Genomic DNA, 18359 nt, shown 5'->3' with positions numbered 1-18359 from the left:
GACGGCAGCTCCACCTGGCCGAGTAAACAAATCAACAACTCCCCCAGCCTCCTCTTTTCCCGTCCCGCGGAGTGTCAAAACTGACTTCTGATCATCCATCGCATTATTTTGCGACTGATGCAAATAATCCGGCTTTAATTAATTGCATTACTCTTCTATAATCTCCGTTGGGAAACCATATCCTGGTTGCCATTATCTTTTCGCGTGGACGCTCGTGGCCGCCGACGCGCTTTACCAAAACATACCCAGCGATTACCCATCACCTTCTGGGCAGCTATAACGTCAATCCCAAATCAAGCACAAGCATTCATGTCTGAAGTCAATTGAGGTTCAACTCACTTGTATCGCTACACTTGCTTTGGAACAAGACGCGTCATATGTTTTGACCATGTCGCGCGAGAATACCAGACGCTCCGAAGCCACGACAAACAGCTTCGCGTCGTTTGGCTCCGATTTTGACCCAGAGCATGAAGCCCTCGCCTCTACGAAACATTTTGAAAACAGTCCCAAATTGCCCGATATGAAAGGCAGTGCCAGGAAACAAATCAACAACTTTGAAGACGAGGAGCCCGACTACGCCATCGATACCTCTGCATTGGAACGCGCCTTCCCTGAATTCTCCCCCGTGGGCACCTCCGAAGATGACACCGAGGAAAGCATATCGGTTGAAGCTGGACGGGGCATTAACAAGCCGACGCGTCGGCTCGATGACTCGCGAAACTCCTTGATGAGTATTGAAAACAGTGTGCGGTCTTCCTCACCTGCTGTCAGACTCGATTATCCCACCTCGCATACGCCTCAGAAATCGGCCATGCGCGTGTCCTCGAGAAGAGCAGCCAGTGAGAGTCTACGAAGAGATGCGCAGCTGAGACAGGCCAGTCTTGCCCACAAGGAAAATCGTGACCCTCTTTCGTCCAAAGCAGCCCGCAAGGACCAGCGGCGGACATTGTCTGAAATGCACGCAAAGGTCCGCGATTCATACGACGGTTCCTTCATTGCCGATGAGAGACCTCAGCCTGTGGCTACCAGTACGCGTGCGACGCGCTTCGGAAACGTCAACCTTTCTCATCAGATAGCAGACGCGGTGGAGAGAGCGTCACAGGAGGCTTATGCTAAGGAACTGCGCCGGGGGAAGTTACACAACAACCTGCGCAACGCGTCCAGCAACGGTGCTGGTGACACGGGCACTATGCAATCCTTTCTTCTTCCTGATCTTCCGAATTTGTCGGAGTTGGTCTCGGGTGTCTACGAAGACGGTACACCGGTTTATACCCGCCAGAGCCGAGCTAGGGCGACACGATTTGTTTCTCCTCCGAATGACGGTGCTGATGTGTCCATGACTCGTGAACATATCCCTCTCGACGCGATTCCCATTCCAGAAGACGAAAAGGCCCTCTTTGTTTCTCTGAGACTTTTGCAGGACAAAGTGTCGGAGCTTGAAAGGGCAAAGTCGGATGCGGAGAGAAAGATTGATGAAATGCGACAGGAAAATGCGGCTTTGAAGGCTGGCAGGTCTCACCGCAAGGACAAACACGGCCGTCCTCGCGTGTATGAATCCGAAGACGATGATCACAGGAGAGACGATGGGTCTCATTATCAGAGTAAGTTAACTTACCGCTGCAGTTCGAGAAACTCATGCTAATGGTTGCTTTAGAACTCGAAGCTTCGAATCTAGCTTTGCAAAACCAATTGGATATGGCAGAGCGGAAGGCGCAGATGAGCGAGGCGGCGCTGAAGAAATTAAACCGTGAGAGAGACATGGCTGTTTCTCAATTGGGAATAGCCTATCTCGAATCTCGAGATTTGAAGAGCGAGAATGACAGCCTTCGGCAAGAGAATGCTGAACTTAAAGCACAACTGGCTAAATTTGTCTCGCTGGCCTCAAAATCTCGCGAGGATACTGGTCGTTCAGAAGCAACAACCGCGACGGAAGCAAGCGTTGAAAGCGGCCAGCTCGACACGCAGCGAAGTGAGGACACGAGTCGGGCCACTAAGGATCTTACCAGTAAGAGTACAAGATCGAAGAGGACCGGCGGCGTGGAAGACTCGCGCACAAAGATCTCTAAACAGGTCGACAAGGAGATTTCTCGTCTTGAGAAAGAGCGAGCCGAAGAAGCTCTTTTTTCGATTGACCTGCCGCGGACCAGGGCCTCGAGCTCCCGCGCTGAGAGATCCCAGACTCGGACGCAAACAGGCAACACGAAAGCAAAGAAACAGCCAAACACAGGAAAGCAGCGGGTGAAAAGGGTGATTGTGGAAGAAGTCGATGTCACTGAGCCTTTGGATTCAACTACTGAGGACGCCACTGGTCATGCCAAGAAATCCTCTGCCACAGAGCAAGACTTGACGTTGTTGAGCTTCGTTGACGTGAGTTTGTTACTTTGCTTACAATTGCTTGCCACTAATATGATTGGTATAGGAATGTGAAATCGCTCAACTGCGGAAGACCCTAGAAGAAGAACGACTTGCGCGTAGACGGCGACAGTCGATCTCGACCAAAGTTCAAAATGCAGACGAGACCGCAAACTCTACCCGTCAAAGTGTATCAAAATCAGCTGCGCCTCGCAAATCCTCGATGAAGGAGAGTAAATCCCCAATAGCAAGACCCGCCTCGGCAATGGGTGATCTGACAGCCACATCGAAAGTCAACATGGCTGAGGCAGACAGTAATCTTTCCGTGCCCATTGAGCGCCCAAGACGGCATTCGGATCACTCCATCATCTCCACTACTCAGCGGAGACGTCGCCCTGTTACTGACGACATGACTTCTGCTTTCATCCTGCCAGATATCACTATCCATCACGCTGATTTGGCAGCTGAGGACCCAAGCCGATTGCCCCAGGCTGCACAAAAGGCCTTGGACAGTGCTACACAGCATGATGGCAAGAACTGCACGGTTTGCAAGCGCTGCATTCCCGGTGACTCGCAATGCGACCATGCTCATGAGACTGTAAAGATCCCGAAACCTGTACCAGTTTCGGAGCGCATGCCTGAGCCTTCTGTCTACAATGAGGAGCCTACGTTGCGCCCTGCGCAATCTCCGGGTGTTGCTCTCGCAACGGTGCTCAAGGCATTGGAAGATGAACTGTCCCATCTGAAAATGCAGCTTGTAACCTATCAAGGGGCGTATAATAAGCTGGATGCCTCGTTGAGCAAACGCCAGAGGAAATCGTTGGCCGCCAAGATTGAAAAGCTTCTTACAAACATCGACTTGAAAGCTGATCAAATCTATGCGCTCTACGATGTTCTTGAAGGCCAAAAACAGAACGGACACGAGATGACTGAACAAGAGATGGAGGTCACGCTTCAATCCATTGGGATCGACACCGCCGCCACCACAAGGGCCGCGGATGTGACTGCTACCACAGATAAATCTTCCCACAAAAACAACGATACTGACTTGGAAGATGATGAGGAGCTACCATGGGAGGGCATTGAGAGCACAATGGATGTTACAGGCAGAGTTGGAAATTAGCTTCACTTCAGGCCGCTGAATTTCGACTCTCATTCCTTACATATTCTCTTTCCATTTCCTATTGATCTACCTTTCCGCTCGACTTTTCTCATGCTCTCTCGCATGGATCTCGGTTCAGGTTTCCGACTGGCCTCTCGGAGGTGTATGTCCCTGGTCCTTGAGAACTATGCATTGGGCTGGGACCCACTTTCTGGTTCCCTGACTGACAGGTATGGTGCGCTGATAGACTCGGCATCTGACTGTCCTCGAAGCAGGGACTGGAACGTCTTTCGTTGCTTGAGATCGGCCTACAGTGTTGACTGACCAGAAGTGGACTGTCTGCTGCACGGCCTTGATCTCGTAGCTTAGGACACGTTCTTTTTATTCTTCTTTTTCGTTTCTGTTCTTTTCTCCAGTGAGGTTTTAGCTTGTGAAAGGTGTCCTGGCGGAGTTCATGACTGTGTTCTATTTAATTCTCTTAGCATTTGGGCAAGGGACTTGGTTGGATTTCAAGTGTATGTTATGCTTTCAATGGTTCAATGCACGAAATGCACCCATTCATTGTGCACTGCTTCAGCTGCAATAAGTGCCTATAGAAGTATAACCTCTCGAGTCATAAAGGTTCACTCATGTGGTGTAGCGACAGACAAAGGAGGTAAGACAATGTTAATCATGAATTCCCGAAAGTGCAACTATGACTCAATTCAATGCAATTCTGCAGAGACGACTTTTAAGGCCCGAAATATATCCCCGAAACTAGGTATGAAGCATCAATAGCCAACCATATCAAGTGGTGCGAACCAAAGTAGGAGATCGCATATCCAATGCGTTCTATATCTCATAACTGTGCAGCAATCGAACTTAGATCGAGTTCATGCCCTCCACATCATCCATGTCGCGGTAGAATCCCGCGACCAAAAAGGCAAGCTCCAACGCCTGCTTCTCGTTCAGGCGCGGGTCACAGAACGTCGTGTACCGCTCGCTCAGCCCCTCCTCGGTCAGCCCGCCCGCGCCGCCGACACACTCCGTGACGGCCTCGCCGGTGAGCTCGAGGTGCATGCCGCCGAGGAAGGATTGCGCGGCGCGGTGGATCTCGAGCGCCTGCCGCAGCTCGGAGAGGATGTCGCTGAAGTGCCGTGTTTTCACGCCCGAGGGGGTGGTCTGCGTGTTGCCGTGCATGGGGTCGCATTGCCAGACGGGGAGGTGGCCGGCGCGCTGGACGGCGGCGATGTGGGCGGGGAGGTGCTGGCTGATCTTGCTGGCGCCGTAGCGGGAAATCAGGGTTACCTTGCCGACTTCGCGGTTGGGGTTGACGACGTCGAGGAGGCGGACGAGCTCGTCGGGGGTCATGCTGGGGCCGATCTTGATGCCGATGGGGTTGGCGATGCCGCGGAAGAATTCGACGTGGGCACCGTCGAGTTGGCGTGTGCGGTCGCCGATCCAGAGGAAGTGTGCTGAGGTGGCGTAGTAGCTTGCTGTGGGCTGTGGAGTTGTGGTGAGTGGGTTGCGGAGCAGGCGGGTGAGACTCTGCTCGTATTCGAGGAGGAGGCCCTCGTGGCTGGTGAAGACGTCGACGGTCTCGACGCCTCGGTCTGTGTCGATTCCGACGGTGTGCATGAAACGGAGCGCGTCCTTGACTCGGCTGACGATGCGCTCGTACTTCTCCTTGATGGAGGGCTCAATGACGTGACCGAGTCCCCAGTCCAGTGGGGAATGGAGATCCGCGAGACCAGATGAGAGTGAGGCGCGCATGTAGTTGAGTGTGGTAGCGGAGTGGAAGTACGCCGAGACAAGCCTTGACGGGTCTGGCCTGCGAGATTCTGCGGTGGCAGCGAAGCCGTTGATGTTGTCACCGCGGAACGAGGGCATCTCAACGCCGTTGACCACCTCCATAGGGCTTGACCGGGGCCTGACTCTGTCAGCAACGAAGGAAGGCACGGGTGAAGGACATGGTCATGCAACTCACTTAGCAAATTGCCCGGCTATACGTGCGATTCGCACTACAGGTTTGTTTGCGCCTGGCCGCTATTAGTACGTGTCGATAGATGACAGAAGACGAAAATGTACCCCAAATCAAAATCAAACTCATCTGCAGAAGCAATTTGAGCTTCGCTTCTATCATATCCTGATTACAGTAATCAAACAGCTCAGCGCAGTCTCCTACAAGCAACACAGCGGTCAGACAGTGGTTAGGGCTCCATATCAGGAGTTCGGGCAGGACAATGTACCTCCTTGTAGAACAAAGGCTTTGCCCAAGGCAACATTTCGCAAGCTCTTTTTCAGGTTCGCAATCTGAAATTCGACGGTTAGCATCACACTTGTCTCTAATCAAGAGTAAACCAGGACACTACTCCGTACCTCTTGCGTTGTGACAAGCGGAGGCAGCTTCTGGAGCTTGCTCAGAGCGGCTTGTACTCCTTCCCTATCATCATAGACAACATCTTGCTTGATGGGCTTCGTAGTCCAAGCTGATAGACACGGTCAGCATCAGTTCCTGCATTGTGGCTTCTTCGAAGGATATATGACTTACAGCTTGGAGTCCAGTCTTCCATAGTGAGGGTAATGATCGACGCTATTTGCCTCGCAATAAGTATAAACAAGCTTGTTTAAGCTTCTTCAGTATCCGATCAGATGCTGGATTGACCAAGAAATCAAGTCTCAGTCCGGGAGAGCTTAGCAGTTAAGAATGACACATGTAAGAATGGGATCGCTTACTGTCACAGTCAGCCTCACAATCACAGTCACACAACGAGTGCCCGCTCTAAGCCTGCAAGGGAGGGAAAAAAAGCAACATGCGCTTATTCGCGGCCTGAGTCATCAGCTTCTTCCCACTAGTCCAGACTGAGTAAGGCGCATCCTTATCGTAATCGGCCACTTTCTTATCGCGTCATCCGTGCGGAGTAAGAGACCTTGGAGGCATCACAACATCTTACTCTCAACTGATCCATCAAATATATATTTACCTTCAACGGCCCATTGAAAATGTCGGACTCACTCCCCTCCGCATCGCATGACCCGGACTCTACTGAGGGATCCCCCCCCGCCCACGCCGAAGACCGAAAAGCCGCTGCGGCGCTATCCTCCCTGCACACCAATGAGATCGGCGCGGAATCAGGCAATAAGTCTTCGTCCGCTGATCAGGAGGCGCTCGGGAAAGCGATGAGTAGGTTGGAGATTGCGCCGGGTACGGATGCAGCGGCCAGAACGGTAGACGCCAAGAAGACCCAAGCAGTGACGAAGAAGGCTGTGAAGGTTTCGGCGGAGGATGTCAATTTATTGGTGCGTTACCCTTGCCTTTCATGGAACAGGCTAGGTGGGGGAGTTTGTGTGTATGGCGTTGCTAATGTCCTGCAGGTACAGGAATTGGACTTAAGTAAGATTAAGGCGACGGAGTTGCTGAAGGCGCATGATGGGGATGCGAGGAAAGCAATCAGGGCGTTCATTAGCCCTGTTGGAGCATGACGTGTTGATCCTGGGTATAGCTGCAGAACGGAAGCTATGATGATGCTGGTGACGATGAGATGAATCTGAGGATTTTCCAGGGCAAGTCGGGACGAACTAGCAGTCTATCTAATGCAGTCCTTTAACGAATTGATGATCATAAAATCAGCTACTGTTCTTTTCTTCTCTATCGACAACGGTTGTGGACATATCTATCATAATTCGTATCTCATAGTCATATATCAAACGCCATCACTATTATCCAACGAACGAGGCCAGCGCAAGCTTTAGACAATAGGATCATGCTTCCTGGGCGCTTTCTCTCCCGTCTTTTCTTCTTTCGATCCCCTTTCCCTCATATATAGTCCACAGCAGCAACCACCCAACCAATGCTTCCAACGCTAGTGCCCACCAAATACCACCAACAAGATTATTTTTTAACCCCAGCCCAAGCCCCCATCCACCGATGAAAGGACCTAGTGTGCGCGCCGCACTGGCTATACTCTGAGCGACGCCATGCACCGTACCGAGAATCGACGGATCAGTAACACAATTATTCACAAGAATGATAGCAGCAGGAAGAGCAAACGTCCGAGAAATAACCTGCAGCCCAACCACAACTGTGAAGGCAGGCCAGACTAGCCATGGATACCGAGGGATGATCACTAAGAACGGCATCAGAATATACGCCAGCGGTGAAAACGGCAAGAAGGTACGGAAAGAGGTCAAGGTCCCTAGACGAGATTGGACTTGAGGGTATACGAAGATCTGCAACGGGAGGCCGATGACCCCGATAATTGCCGTTGCGAGACCAACACGGGAGGACGGTAGTCCGAGGCCACCGCTGAAATGGAAGAAGCCTTGCCGGCTATTCTCTGGAGCCCTAGGGGTAGGGAGAAAGACAAAAGTCATGGCGTTAAAGGCGCTGGTGTGGAATGCTAGAAGGAAATGAACAAGCAATGTCAATAGGACATTGCGGGTCCAGATCTGACGGAACCCCGGCCGTTTATGGCGAGGAAGCGCTTGCAAACGGATCGGACTAGACGGGGCTGATCTGCTGATCACGCTACCGTCCATACAAAGGGACTCGTCGTCCTCGAGGTTCCTCAGCCGGCGATAATGTCCTGGAACCTGACCTCGGGAGAAGAATCTGGCGAGCGTTCTTCCGACCTGGCGACCCCAGTCGCTTCGGTACCGTGCAATCTCGTGTGTCTAGCGGGTGCGTTAGATTCTGATCCGTCCGAGAAATGTGCACAGAGACATACCTCGTCGAGCCCAAACAAGATAGCCAAAAAGGCAGTAAAGGTGAACGTAGCGTTCAGGATATTCGGCAACGCAAACGGCCACCGCTCCATCCACCACACACCATCCTTCCCACCAAAAAATGACCCAGGGCCAAACAGATGAGGATAGCTGCTGATAGGATCGGCCAACGAGCCCCCGATAATAGGGCCAACAATAACCCCAATATTAAAGCACATTGGAAGCAGCAGGAACGCGCGCGACTGATACCTGCACAATACACCATCAGAAATCTCCTTCATCCCGGCCGAGACCATGTACACTTACTTCTTCTCCTCGATAATTTCCGAAATCATCGTCCGCATCACCCCAACATTACTATTCAGAATCCCCCCGAGAACCCGAAATACCACTGCCGCCGCAAACGATCTCGAGAACCCAAACCCGAGACACGAGATACACGTCCCCAGCAACCCAATCAACAGCACACGCTTCCTCCCCATCCACTCCGCGTCCGCCAACCGACCCCACCAGAAAGCCGTGAGAAACTGCGCAGCGGTAAAGCTGCCCTGCATGATCCCCGCCTGCGTTGAAATAGTCGAGTCCGGTAGCGAAGGGTCGAACGACTTGAGCTGGTAGAAGAGGTACGCCTGGAGCGATGTCTGGGTCAGGGGCTCGGAGAGACGGGCAAAGGTGAGGATCGCGAGTTGGCCCTTTTTGGGCAGGGAGGCCCAAGTCACGGGTTTCTCATTTTGGGAGTCGATGACTAGATCGGTGTCTTCTGCATCGTCGTCGTCGTCGTCGCTATCATCGAAGGGTGTGTCCGATGAGGTTCGTCCATGTCTGGTGATGTCTATTACCGGTGCGACGGGAGGGGTTGAAGGATGACTATCGTCATCCTTCATACTGCTTGTAATCGCTCCATCTCTGTCTCCGCCGAGGCAAGTCGATCCGTGAGGGTTAGCGTCTATCGTGTTGAGATGGAGTTGAGCATCATGCCGCGGATGATTTGTAGGGGCGGTGTTCATCAATGAAAAGTCAAGCTAGAGATGTAGCGAGGCGTGATATAGGGACTGATAGATTTTCTACTTAGCAATGAGGAAGACTAGACAGATATATTGACGCTAAATGCATAGAAGGAATTCCCTTCAGTGCAGCAATAGTAAGCAAAAATCTGCGCTGACGAGATTGAGGCTAAGCTCGCGTGACGCATCGATTTTATTTACTTCGTTCGTAGAATCTTATCGATAACATCGGAGTGAAGAAGAAATGCGGAGATACAGATCAAGTGCCGATTTAGCCGATCTCGAAGGGTGCCTGATCAGGTACCGAAATCGTCATTGCAGCCTGAGGCATTCAAGAGTGTTTCGGGAAGATAGAATTTATGAATTCTTATATTATGTATTCAATGGTATATTCATCATGCAATCAACCAATGTACAGGGTATAACCCGACCAAAAAGGAAAAGAGAGAACTTGCGCCTATGAACCAAGAAAGCCTGACGCCTTACATGCAAAACGCGAATCATCGATTGATGAGTGGGCTGCCAACCTTGGGCTTGAAAGCAAGACTCTTTCGTCGCGCAGCTTCCAGCTTGAATCGTAGTTTCTGAGTAGGCTCATCATCGATCGACGATGAAGTCGAAAAGAGACCTTGCCGAGTCTGCTTTGGGGGGCACGTTTGTTGGACGAGCCTGGATTTCTGAGAAAGATAGAATGGGGTGGCAGGGGACATTCCGATGTTGTCCATCCTGCTGAAATCGTATCCAAATGTGCCTGGGGTCTTTGGCGTCTGGCAATACTGCTGATCTGCCTCCGTGTGGGTTACGGTGTACTTTCTATTGCTCTCCGGAGTCGAAGACTCTCCATGCGAAAGTGGAGGAGTCTGTCTCATGAACTCATCCATGGTGCTAAAGTCAGCCCCGGAGCGTCTGCCAGACGCAGACGCCGATGCGCTGTTGTCCGTCTTGATCAGAGTTCCATTGACGTTGCTCAGTGCCCGAGGCTCCATGCTCTTCCTGCGCTTGGCACCACCGCGAGGGATGATGGAGCTATCGACTGCGTAGTGGGTTTCATCAAGCCATTTGTTTTCTCGCTCGCAACTGGAGTCCCATGTCAGCATAACATAACCAAGCAATATCGACAAGATTGCTTACTCAAGAACCCAACCAACACCGACACACTTGACCAGGCCAGCCGCTTGTCTGACCTTTTCCAAGGTTCTCACTCCTCCGTCCTTGAACACAACGTGGGTAATTCCCACCTTGCTGTCTCTGCGGCTTGTCATGTCGGCTGACGACATACTTGCGCGAGGATTCCATCCCCAACTCTTGACGCATCGAGCTCCCATCTGCTGCAGCAGTTCAATGAATATACCACTGGCATCTTCTCCCTCAGTAGTATGGACATCTACATATACAACCGCTCCTCCAAGAACGTTTTCGCATGCAGCGATATTCCTACGAGGAGTCTTCGAGGGGCTTGGAGATGCCGAAGGAGCCATGGAACGCCTGCTCGACTGGCTAGCGACACTCCGCCTGGAATCGCATGTTTGAGATCGGGGGGTCTGGTTTTGTTGGATTTTGGGCATCTTGCGAGGAGAGCCTTGTGCCGTACTCCGTTCCACGGGAGCGAGAACAGGCTTTCGGAGCCGAGGAGATGAGCGGACAGGTGAAGAGATTGAGAGCGATCGGCCCCTTTTGCGGGACAGTTTCAAGGGTGAAACTTGACCTTCTGGCTTCAGAGGTACTTTGGATACCGTATGGAAGGTTTGCAGTGGGATCTTTTTCTGCTTCACGGGAGTGGCAGGAGCAGGCGATCTGACCCTTGCGTTCTCCTTGTTCTCGTCCGAGTTGTCTTCTTTCGGAGAGCTAGGCAATGCAACGGGGCTCTTGGCGATCTCAGAAGGATGCGTAGGCTGACGGTTCAGGAACTCTTCGTATGCAGTCGGCTCAGCGAATTCGGGTTGCGGCTCGGTGAACAACTCGGTCATTGGCTCTCTCAGGGGAGATGATGTTGCCACAGCAGTAGTACGAGACTCTTCCAAATCTTGCTCATCCTGATCCTCGTAGATCTCTGGAACACCGGCGTGGATCTCGCTGTCGCGGGGACGATCTGAGTCTTTGTCTTGAAGGGATCCAAGACGATTTTCGATGTCAGGGTAGGCCACTTCTTGGGGAATACGAGGCCCACGACGAGAAGACCTTCGAAGTCCTCCGATGGAGAACACACCTCGCCCGGTGCGTTTTGGCTGGGCCTTCTCGGGGCTGCTAGCCTTCCATTGACTGAGCTGCTCTGCCAAAAGCGTGAACCGTGGACGGTTTCGCTGCATCAGAGATTCGCTTTCCGGGTCGTCATTGCAAACCACCGCGGAGGTAGATGAATCTGGCAGGTCATTATGTTCAAACGAATGACTCTGGTTGTCTGTGGTGAGCTCAGACTCAGACATATCCTCTTCTTCGCGGTATTCCAGGTTACCGCGGTAGGCAATGCCATCCTGAGTTGTCGACACTTGTGGCGCAAGCGAACGATCCTGGTCATGAAGGGGGCTATTCACTCTTTCCAGTTCCTGCTGAGCGTCCTGCTGAGCGTTTGACTGCGCATTCGGTTCTGCATCAGGTTGAACTTCATAGATATAGTGGTCCGTGGTATCAAATGCGACGAGTGTCGCCTCGTCATCATCAAAATATTCGCTATCGTGGAACTCAACATACACATCGTTGAGCTCATCAGGTTGGACATCGACTTGAACGGCGGCACTTCCCGTAGTCTCCGGAATAGGGTCAGTGTCAAATTCACCGTCAACATCTTCATCGGCCACCGGTGCGTTAATGAAAACATCTTCAAGCCCCTCAATCGAGTGTCGCTGAAACGGCAGGCTTGACTTCTCTGTCACAGCTTGAACCTCGCTGCCGTATACTCCCTGCATCATATGCTCTTCCTCTGGCTCTGATTCAGTTGCGTCCGGGTCCTCTGCTTCATCATAATCAGGCGCGAGGCCATTTTGCTCGGCGTGGGTACCCATGTTGCTGACATAGGCGGTATGGCCGACAATGCTTTCGTCCGCCAGATGGACATCGTTCTCATCAATCTCAGAGCCCTCCTCACTGTCGTTGTCGTCTAGAACTCGAGGTTCCTCCTCGGCAAGGCTCTCGGCGTCATACTCCGCAGCTTCTGCATCAGAGGCTGCATCGCCATAGTCTTCACAATCGACTTCAGGAGCTTCGTCGGTCAGCTCGTAAGCGTGAAGGTCCTCGACACTGTCGACGACATCATCATGGTCGGACAGCAGTTCTGGAGCGTCCTCAACATCTTCTGCGGTCATGGAGTGTGTTCGCTGCTCGTCATTGATATCATGCGAATCAGCACAGTGCGCCGGAGATTCCACGACATGATGCTCGTCGGACGATTCTGGTTCTCGCTCTTCTTCTTGGTCTAGTCCTTCGTTATCATAATCGACATCCATCGGCCCTTGAGGTTCAGGAGTCCTGCGAGACGATTCAACATCGTCCGCATCATTGGCCTGGTCGGCACCGCTAGCAAGATCCATACCGTTTTCCTTCTTATGCAACTCTGGCATTGAACGAACACTCGAGAAGAGACTGCTTTTGAACGGAGAAACAATTCTCTTTGCGGGGCTTTGGAGCAACAGCGACCGGGACTTGAATGGCGTCGATGATTCCTGCAAGGGAGCCTGTGTGAAAGAGACACCAAAGATGCCTTTCTTAGGGGACGATTTGAGAGGTGAATTGTGCCCTGGGGTGAAATTCGGCTGTGATAAAGGCATGATTTCATCACGGAGTCCCAAGCCTCCGTGTCTGGGTGTCTCCAAGTGGGCTTTCCTTGGAGACGCTTTGAGTGGTGAATTTTGTGTTGGCGTCAAACTTGGCTGGGCAATCGATTTTTCGTTACCTTTAAAGGACAAGCGAGCTCGTCTTGGTGTCTCCTTGACCGTGTAGTGGAAGGGAGAAGGGGTGGGTCGCCGGGCTGGACTGGACATGAACAGCGAGTCACTGAAGTCGACTGCCTTCGTAGGTTGAAGGTTGGGCTCACCATTTTCGTCCACCGACTGGTTGAATTTTCTGGGGGTGAAGTTGATTTTTCGCACAGGAGAGCTCAATCCAGTAGCTTCTGATCCCTGTTTGAGAGGCGAATTTATGACCAGCTTTATTTGGTCCTTGGCGCCGCTGAGTTCATCATCCTCTCCGTCTGAGCTGATATATGAGGAAATCGATTTGGCAACTTGCGTGGCTTTCTTGGGTGAGAGAGGCTTGCTGGCTTCTTTCTTGGAGGCTGCAGGCTTGCGTCCTCGGCCAGTAGTTGTAGCAGGCTTGCGAACCGGCTTGGCTCCGAGACCGACCTTGCCTGCTCCTGTAGTTGCTGCTCGTCGTCTTCCAGTCGTAGTAGAAGCCGGTTCGTTGGCATCCTCCTCTTCTGAATCGGACACATCTTTGAATGTGACGGTTTTCTTCTTGGCTGGTCCCCGGAGCAAGTTTGATCTCATGGTCGTGGAGTTTGTCGCAATAACCACGTGTTTGGGACCGCCACTGGATGCTTCGACTGCGCTCGTCTGTGCTCGAGTCTTCTTCTTTGTACTCTCTTTATCGGCCCCTGTAGTGGCAGCAGGCTTCGTTGCGGCAGTTGCTCTTGGTCGGCCTCTCGGTCTAGGTGCTGTCTCGGGTCTAACTTCGTCCTCCTTTGGAAGTGGCTTAGTCCTTGGCCGTCCAGGTCGCTTCTTGGGGGCATCGCTCTGGGCCAGCTCGTCCTCATCGTTGTCGCTCTCACACTCTGCAGTTGCAGGAGTCGCAGGTCTTCTTCCCCGGCCTGTAGCGCTTGTAGAAGAAGCTGAGCTCTTTCCTTTGGGTCTGCCAGGTTTCGCTTTTTCCACTGTATCTATGAGACCCAATTCGTCGTCCGTAGCCTCATCCGTGTCAGAGTCCGGCTGCTTAGTCCTCGCGCTTGTCGCCGTTGCAGTTCTTGCGGTTCTTTTTCTTGTTTCTGTTGCAGACGTTCGTGTCTTTGTCCTCGTAGTCCTCGCGACCGGTTTGCTGGCTGTGGTGAGACCGGCGGCTTTAACTGTGTTGGCTGGGGGACGGCCACGAGTGGTCCGTTTCGGGGATGACTTTGGGATGATAGCTGCGCGAGCCATTTTCAATCAATGACAAAAACTATGCACCCAAAGGATTTGTATCTCGGGCGATGGTACAATTGTGCGGTTTCCCTGCTGTTAGTAACGAAGATAGGTCGGTGTTGACAAGCCCGATGCGCTCATCATGAGCTGAACTTCGCAGCAAGGGAATGACAAAATCAACTAGCCACAAAAAGGCGCACCTGCAAAAAGTTCTCAAGCAGGGGCTTTGCTGTGGCTATTAAGTAGTCTTAGCTCGTTGATTAGATATGTGTTGTTGACTTCAAGCTGTTTGGCCGCCCGCTAGAGCTGCGGCGTTTGTGCTTAGCTTCTTGTTTGAGTAATCACGTGGGTGGTTGTCATAGCAACACTAAAATCCCACGCACGTGACATCTTTCCGCCTATCGACTCTAGCTTACATGCAGTTTACTGCGCCTAAGGGGATAGATATCATTCCATGGTCCGATATGAGAAAGGAGGATGTTTTATTTTTGCATAATCTATATACAACAGGGGTACAAAACGATAAATAGATAGATTCCAACGACAATATCGATTGTTCTCCCAATTGAAAAAAACATGGCATCTGATAAAATTTGAGACGTACGGATATAGCTCAGACAGCGTTTGAATCTGGTAGAAATCGACAGTTTGCGAAAATCTTCAGAAAGCTTTATAGAATTGTCCAAGCGGCAACAATGGCGGCCATTGCAGCAGTGAGAATACTTGGAATGATCCCAGAGGCTGCACTATCCAAAATCGTGACCGGCTCGTAACCCGCAGGGGTGGTGCTGTTGAGAGAGCCATCCCAGCAATACCTCTGGAAACATTGTTTGCAGATTTCCGGCACGTTAGTGTTGGTACGTTCAAAAGACCGACTCAAGATAGCACAGCCAACACAGGTTGACCAGTTGCCATCACGAGTGCTGTTACCCATTGTCACCACATCATATCCGTTCATAATGGTAGAATCTCGCTCTTGTTCTGTGTAGTCTGGCTGGAAGGTAGAAAAGTTGGAGTAAGCCGTATAGGGGTAGTTTGGAAGATATACAATCAAGGGCGACGGTCCAGTCGTGTTTGAGCTGTTGCACCCGAAGAACGTGGGTCGAGTGTTCAAGCCATTGTTGACGAAGGTATTCTGATCGGGAATTGCAGGAAAGGAAGTACCATTGGCGATGCCTGAGGAGTTCAGGCTACGCTCATAAGTAGCGACAAGGGCAGTTCCGTTGGGCCAGCTGTACGTGGTATCGGCAGAGGAATCGACGGCGAAGATCACATCGACATGTCGCTCTGGCTGAATCAACGGGTGCAGTGGTATGTTCTGCAGATCTTCACCGCCATCCACCAAGTCCAGTTCCAATTCAGCGGCATTAGGGTTGGTATTGTTGGAATAGTGGTAGAATGGGTTGGGCGCGTATTGAGCAATGTCCTCGTCACTTTCGCCAATGTCCTTCAAGATGTCCGTGAAGATGGATTTCAGCCAATCCGGCAAAGCCGTAGAGTTGATCTGAAGAAGGAACTGATTGAAGAGAGTAGAGGATGTACCCATGACGAATCCAGCATTGTCAAAGCCACGCACACAGCTCTCATTACTTGGGACTGAGCCGCCATTAAATTTGGTTCCTAGATACTCGAGCGGGGCAAATCCAAAAACTGTGGGGTCAAAAGTTCCGAATTCCCAAGGATTAAATTCATAGACGGTGGCATTGCTGCTGACGAGAAGTTCTCCGGGGTAGCGACCGTCTGCAACAACCAAAGGCATTGGCATCTCTGCCTGCTGAAAGGTGTCGGTGAGCGCGATGGAGGACCATGTATAGCTGGGACCACCGTTGGTTGCATTGATCAGCTGGTAGGACAAAGCACGGCCCCTGTGAAATCATCAGCATGTTGTGTTGCGACAAAGAAGCTCAAAAGGCTATCACTACCAGTAGTCAGTAATTGAAGTCGGGTAACCCGCATCCGACTTTCCGGAGACCGCATTGCTGATGTCCCTATAATAGGACGCTGAATCCAAAATCTGAATGCTGCCCCCATCGGGACCTTCGAAGATTGAATTTTGAAATTGCCAAACGGTGCCCTTTTGGTGTGTCTGGAGCGCAGAGATGGTAGTAAAGTTGTTGATGTAGATTGAGCCCACCAGCCATGATCCACCGCTCAGGCCAGACAGATAGGTGGCTGACTGCAGCAATCCACCCAACTGACCGGCGCTCGTAGAATTCGGCGTACGACTATCAAAGGCCTTGATTGCACCCGCGCCGTTCATCAATGCTCGGTAGCCCCCACCAGAGACTGCGATGCCGATATTGGGAAGATCCGACGAGTTACTTGAATGGCGGTCAATGTACCCCGCCGCGTCGAAGTCTTGAATCTTGACATGATTAAAGAAGTCCTTCATCGCAGAAGTAGTCTTGCCCCGACGCATCTCCAGCCATGATGTCTCGTTGGGCGACAACTTTGCGGCACTGCGAATGGTAGGGCGGCTGGCAGGACAACCGACTGTACCGGGTGTGTATCCATCGGGGGCATTGGGCAGAGCACGCTGTAGGATTTCATCATGAAAGGGCTCTGGAGCACCAGTCACACCTATCGAAATTCAATGACATCAGTTCCCGTTTGTAGGCAGATATGTGAAGCTACACACCCGACTAGTTTGAGCCACACTTCGAGGCGGAACGATTCACCTACCAGAGAATAATAGAGCAGCGACAGCGCACGCGGCTGTGATGGTCTTCATCTTGGGTTGTATTATGCCGCCTCACGCTACAATCTGCGTGAAGATTCAGCTAGAGAGAACAATAAGATCAAATATTTGTCTCTCTACGAACCTCCCAATGTGAGGCAGCCCATCATTTGGTATTTGAATAAATGGGGCGGTATTCCTTAGCCAGGGGTCCTCATCTTGGGACGGTGGATCAGCAAAAAGGCCAAGCATGCCAAAGGCTTGGGAAATTGGGACAATTTGATCTGGTCTCATCCCTCGCCTAGGATAGATGATTGTGATTGGAGCGTTCATAGTTCGTTCGTAGTCTGAACCGAGGACCACAAATCAGGGCTGAAAAAGCATGAGGATGACGATGGCGAAGCTTGACGGATCATTCGGCCATTCCGCCAGTCTAGGCTGGAAACGGCAAAAAAGGTACATCCCACCTCTACAAATTAGCACCATCTCGCAGCTGAGTGGGGTTCTGATTTTTTTCTGATGACCTGTGTACAACAAAGATATTGTTATTCTGCGAAGATTATCATGCTGTCAGCTCAACTCTAGGCTGGTCTCAGTGGTTTGTGAGGTTCAGCTTCTGGCAGCCACGATATTTCGAGTTTTCTCAACTGCAGCTGTGAGACAGCGTCTGCTTGTCAGCCTTGGATGAAGGCTCAGCATGCACAAACTAATACTGTTGATCCAAGGTAGTCTATGCAATGAACCATAGGGAAACTCGGAGAACTGGGTACAATAATCTTGCTGCCTGCTGGATCGTTTGCAGATGTGAAAACAGAAAATAGAAAAGGGTCCAATATTCTCAAAATACGACTACTCTGTGTTCCACTTTAGGGGCTCGGACTGGCTCGATCTTTTTATATAATCTCAGATAGTGAAGTTTAGACTTGGGTCATGGAAGTGCCCTTTTGCCAAGCTTCGAACTACTTGCGCCACGATTGTGGGAAATGGACTTGAATCTTGAAGATGAGGCCCTGCTTTTCATTGAGCTTGCGTTGCTGAGGTTTCTAAAAGGTCCTCCGCTATGGATTAATCACATGGATGGCTTGTCTCATATTCCACTAGAGCCTTGGAACGGCGAATGAGAGAGAAACACGACTGATTGTCAAGTTACTGTCGGCAATCTCTATTCCTTGATTGTCCATGTGTTCTTCATGCCAACGACAGGAGATTCGTGAGATTGAGATGGCCATCGACCCTATTAGTAGAAATTGAACTGAATGTCTAGTTAGAGCAGAGTTTCCTAATATATTTCCTCGTTACCTTCAAAAAGAGGATATGCTTGGACGGTCGATAACCACTGCCTCTGGGTAGGGTAATGGAAAGGCCGATGTCATCCGCATCTCACGATTCTTCTCAGACTCCCGGCAGACATTCCC

At 51.4% G+C, this 18359-nt stretch overlaps 6 protein-coding genes across 6 annotated transcripts; 2 read left to right on the top strand and 4 right to left on the bottom strand.

The window, feature by feature from the left end:
- Window positions 1–388: 388 nt before the first annotated feature.
- On the top strand, window positions 389–3475 carry ALT_5355 (uncharacterized protein; the record flags this gene model as incomplete). The annotated part of the gene is made up of 3 exons (XM_033555195.2): window positions 389–1601; window positions 1655–2367; window positions 2420–3475. The coding sequence occupies 3 exons, from the start codon at window positions 389–391 to the stop codon at window positions 3473–3475; spliced, it is 2982 nt and encodes a 993-aa protein (XP_033411086.2).
- Window positions 3476–4315: 840 nt separating this feature from the next.
- Window positions 4316–6006, bottom strand: ALT_5354 (3-deoxy-7-phosphoheptulonate synthase class II; the record flags this gene model as incomplete). Its single annotated transcript, XM_089599899.1, has 6 exons — window positions 4316–5363; window positions 5421–5472; window positions 5540–5614; window positions 5683–5746; window positions 5813–5922; window positions 5985–6006. 6 exons carry the CDS (start codon window positions 6004–6006, stop codon window positions 4316–4318), a joined length of 1371 nt encoding a protein of 456 aa, XP_089455776.1.
- Window positions 6007–6436: 430 nt separating this feature from the next.
- On the top strand, window positions 6437–6916 carry ALT_5353 (huntingtin-interacting protein K; the record flags this gene model as incomplete). The annotated part of the gene is made up of 2 exons (XM_033555197.1): window positions 6437–6733; window positions 6809–6916. 2 exons carry the CDS (start codon window positions 6437–6439, stop codon window positions 6914–6916), a joined length of 405 nt encoding a protein of 134 aa, XP_033411088.1.
- A 279-nt stretch (window positions 6917–7195) lies between these two features.
- On the bottom strand, window positions 7196–9042 carry ALT_5352 (putative MFS multidrug transporter; the record flags this gene model as incomplete). Its single annotated transcript, XM_033555198.1, has 3 exons — window positions 7196–8107; window positions 8161–8407; window positions 8465–9042. The coding sequence occupies 3 exons, from the start codon at window positions 9040–9042 to the stop codon at window positions 7196–7198; spliced, it is 1737 nt and encodes a 578-aa protein (XP_033411089.1).
- Window positions 9043–9662: 620 nt separating this feature from the next.
- On the bottom strand, window positions 9663–14285 carry ALT_5351 (BRCT domain-containing protein; the record flags this gene model as incomplete). Its single annotated transcript, XM_033555199.2, has 2 exons — window positions 9663–10239; window positions 10294–14285. The coding sequence occupies 2 exons, from the start codon at window positions 14283–14285 to the stop codon at window positions 9663–9665; spliced, it is 4569 nt and encodes a 1522-aa protein (XP_033411090.2).
- A 652-nt stretch (window positions 14286–14937) lies between these two features.
- Window positions 14938–16998, bottom strand: ALT_5350 (lysophospholipase family protein; the record flags this gene model as incomplete). The annotated part of the gene is made up of 3 exons (XM_033555200.1): window positions 14938–16132; window positions 16190–16847; window positions 16950–16998. 3 exons carry the CDS (start codon window positions 16996–16998, stop codon window positions 14938–14940), a joined length of 1902 nt encoding a protein of 633 aa, XP_033411091.1.
- Between the last annotated feature and the right edge of the window lie 1361 nt (window positions 16999–18359).

Source organism: Aspergillus lentulus, assembly GCF_001445615.1.
Source record: "Aspergillus lentulus DNA, contig: Alt09, strain: IFM 54703, whole genome shotgun sequence".
NCBI classification, from domain to species: Eukaryota; Fungi; Ascomycota; class Eurotiomycetes; order Eurotiales; family Aspergillaceae; genus Aspergillus; species Aspergillus lentulus.
Note: the sequence above shows the minus strand (reverse complement) of the source record. Positions and strands in the feature narration are given on the sequence as shown.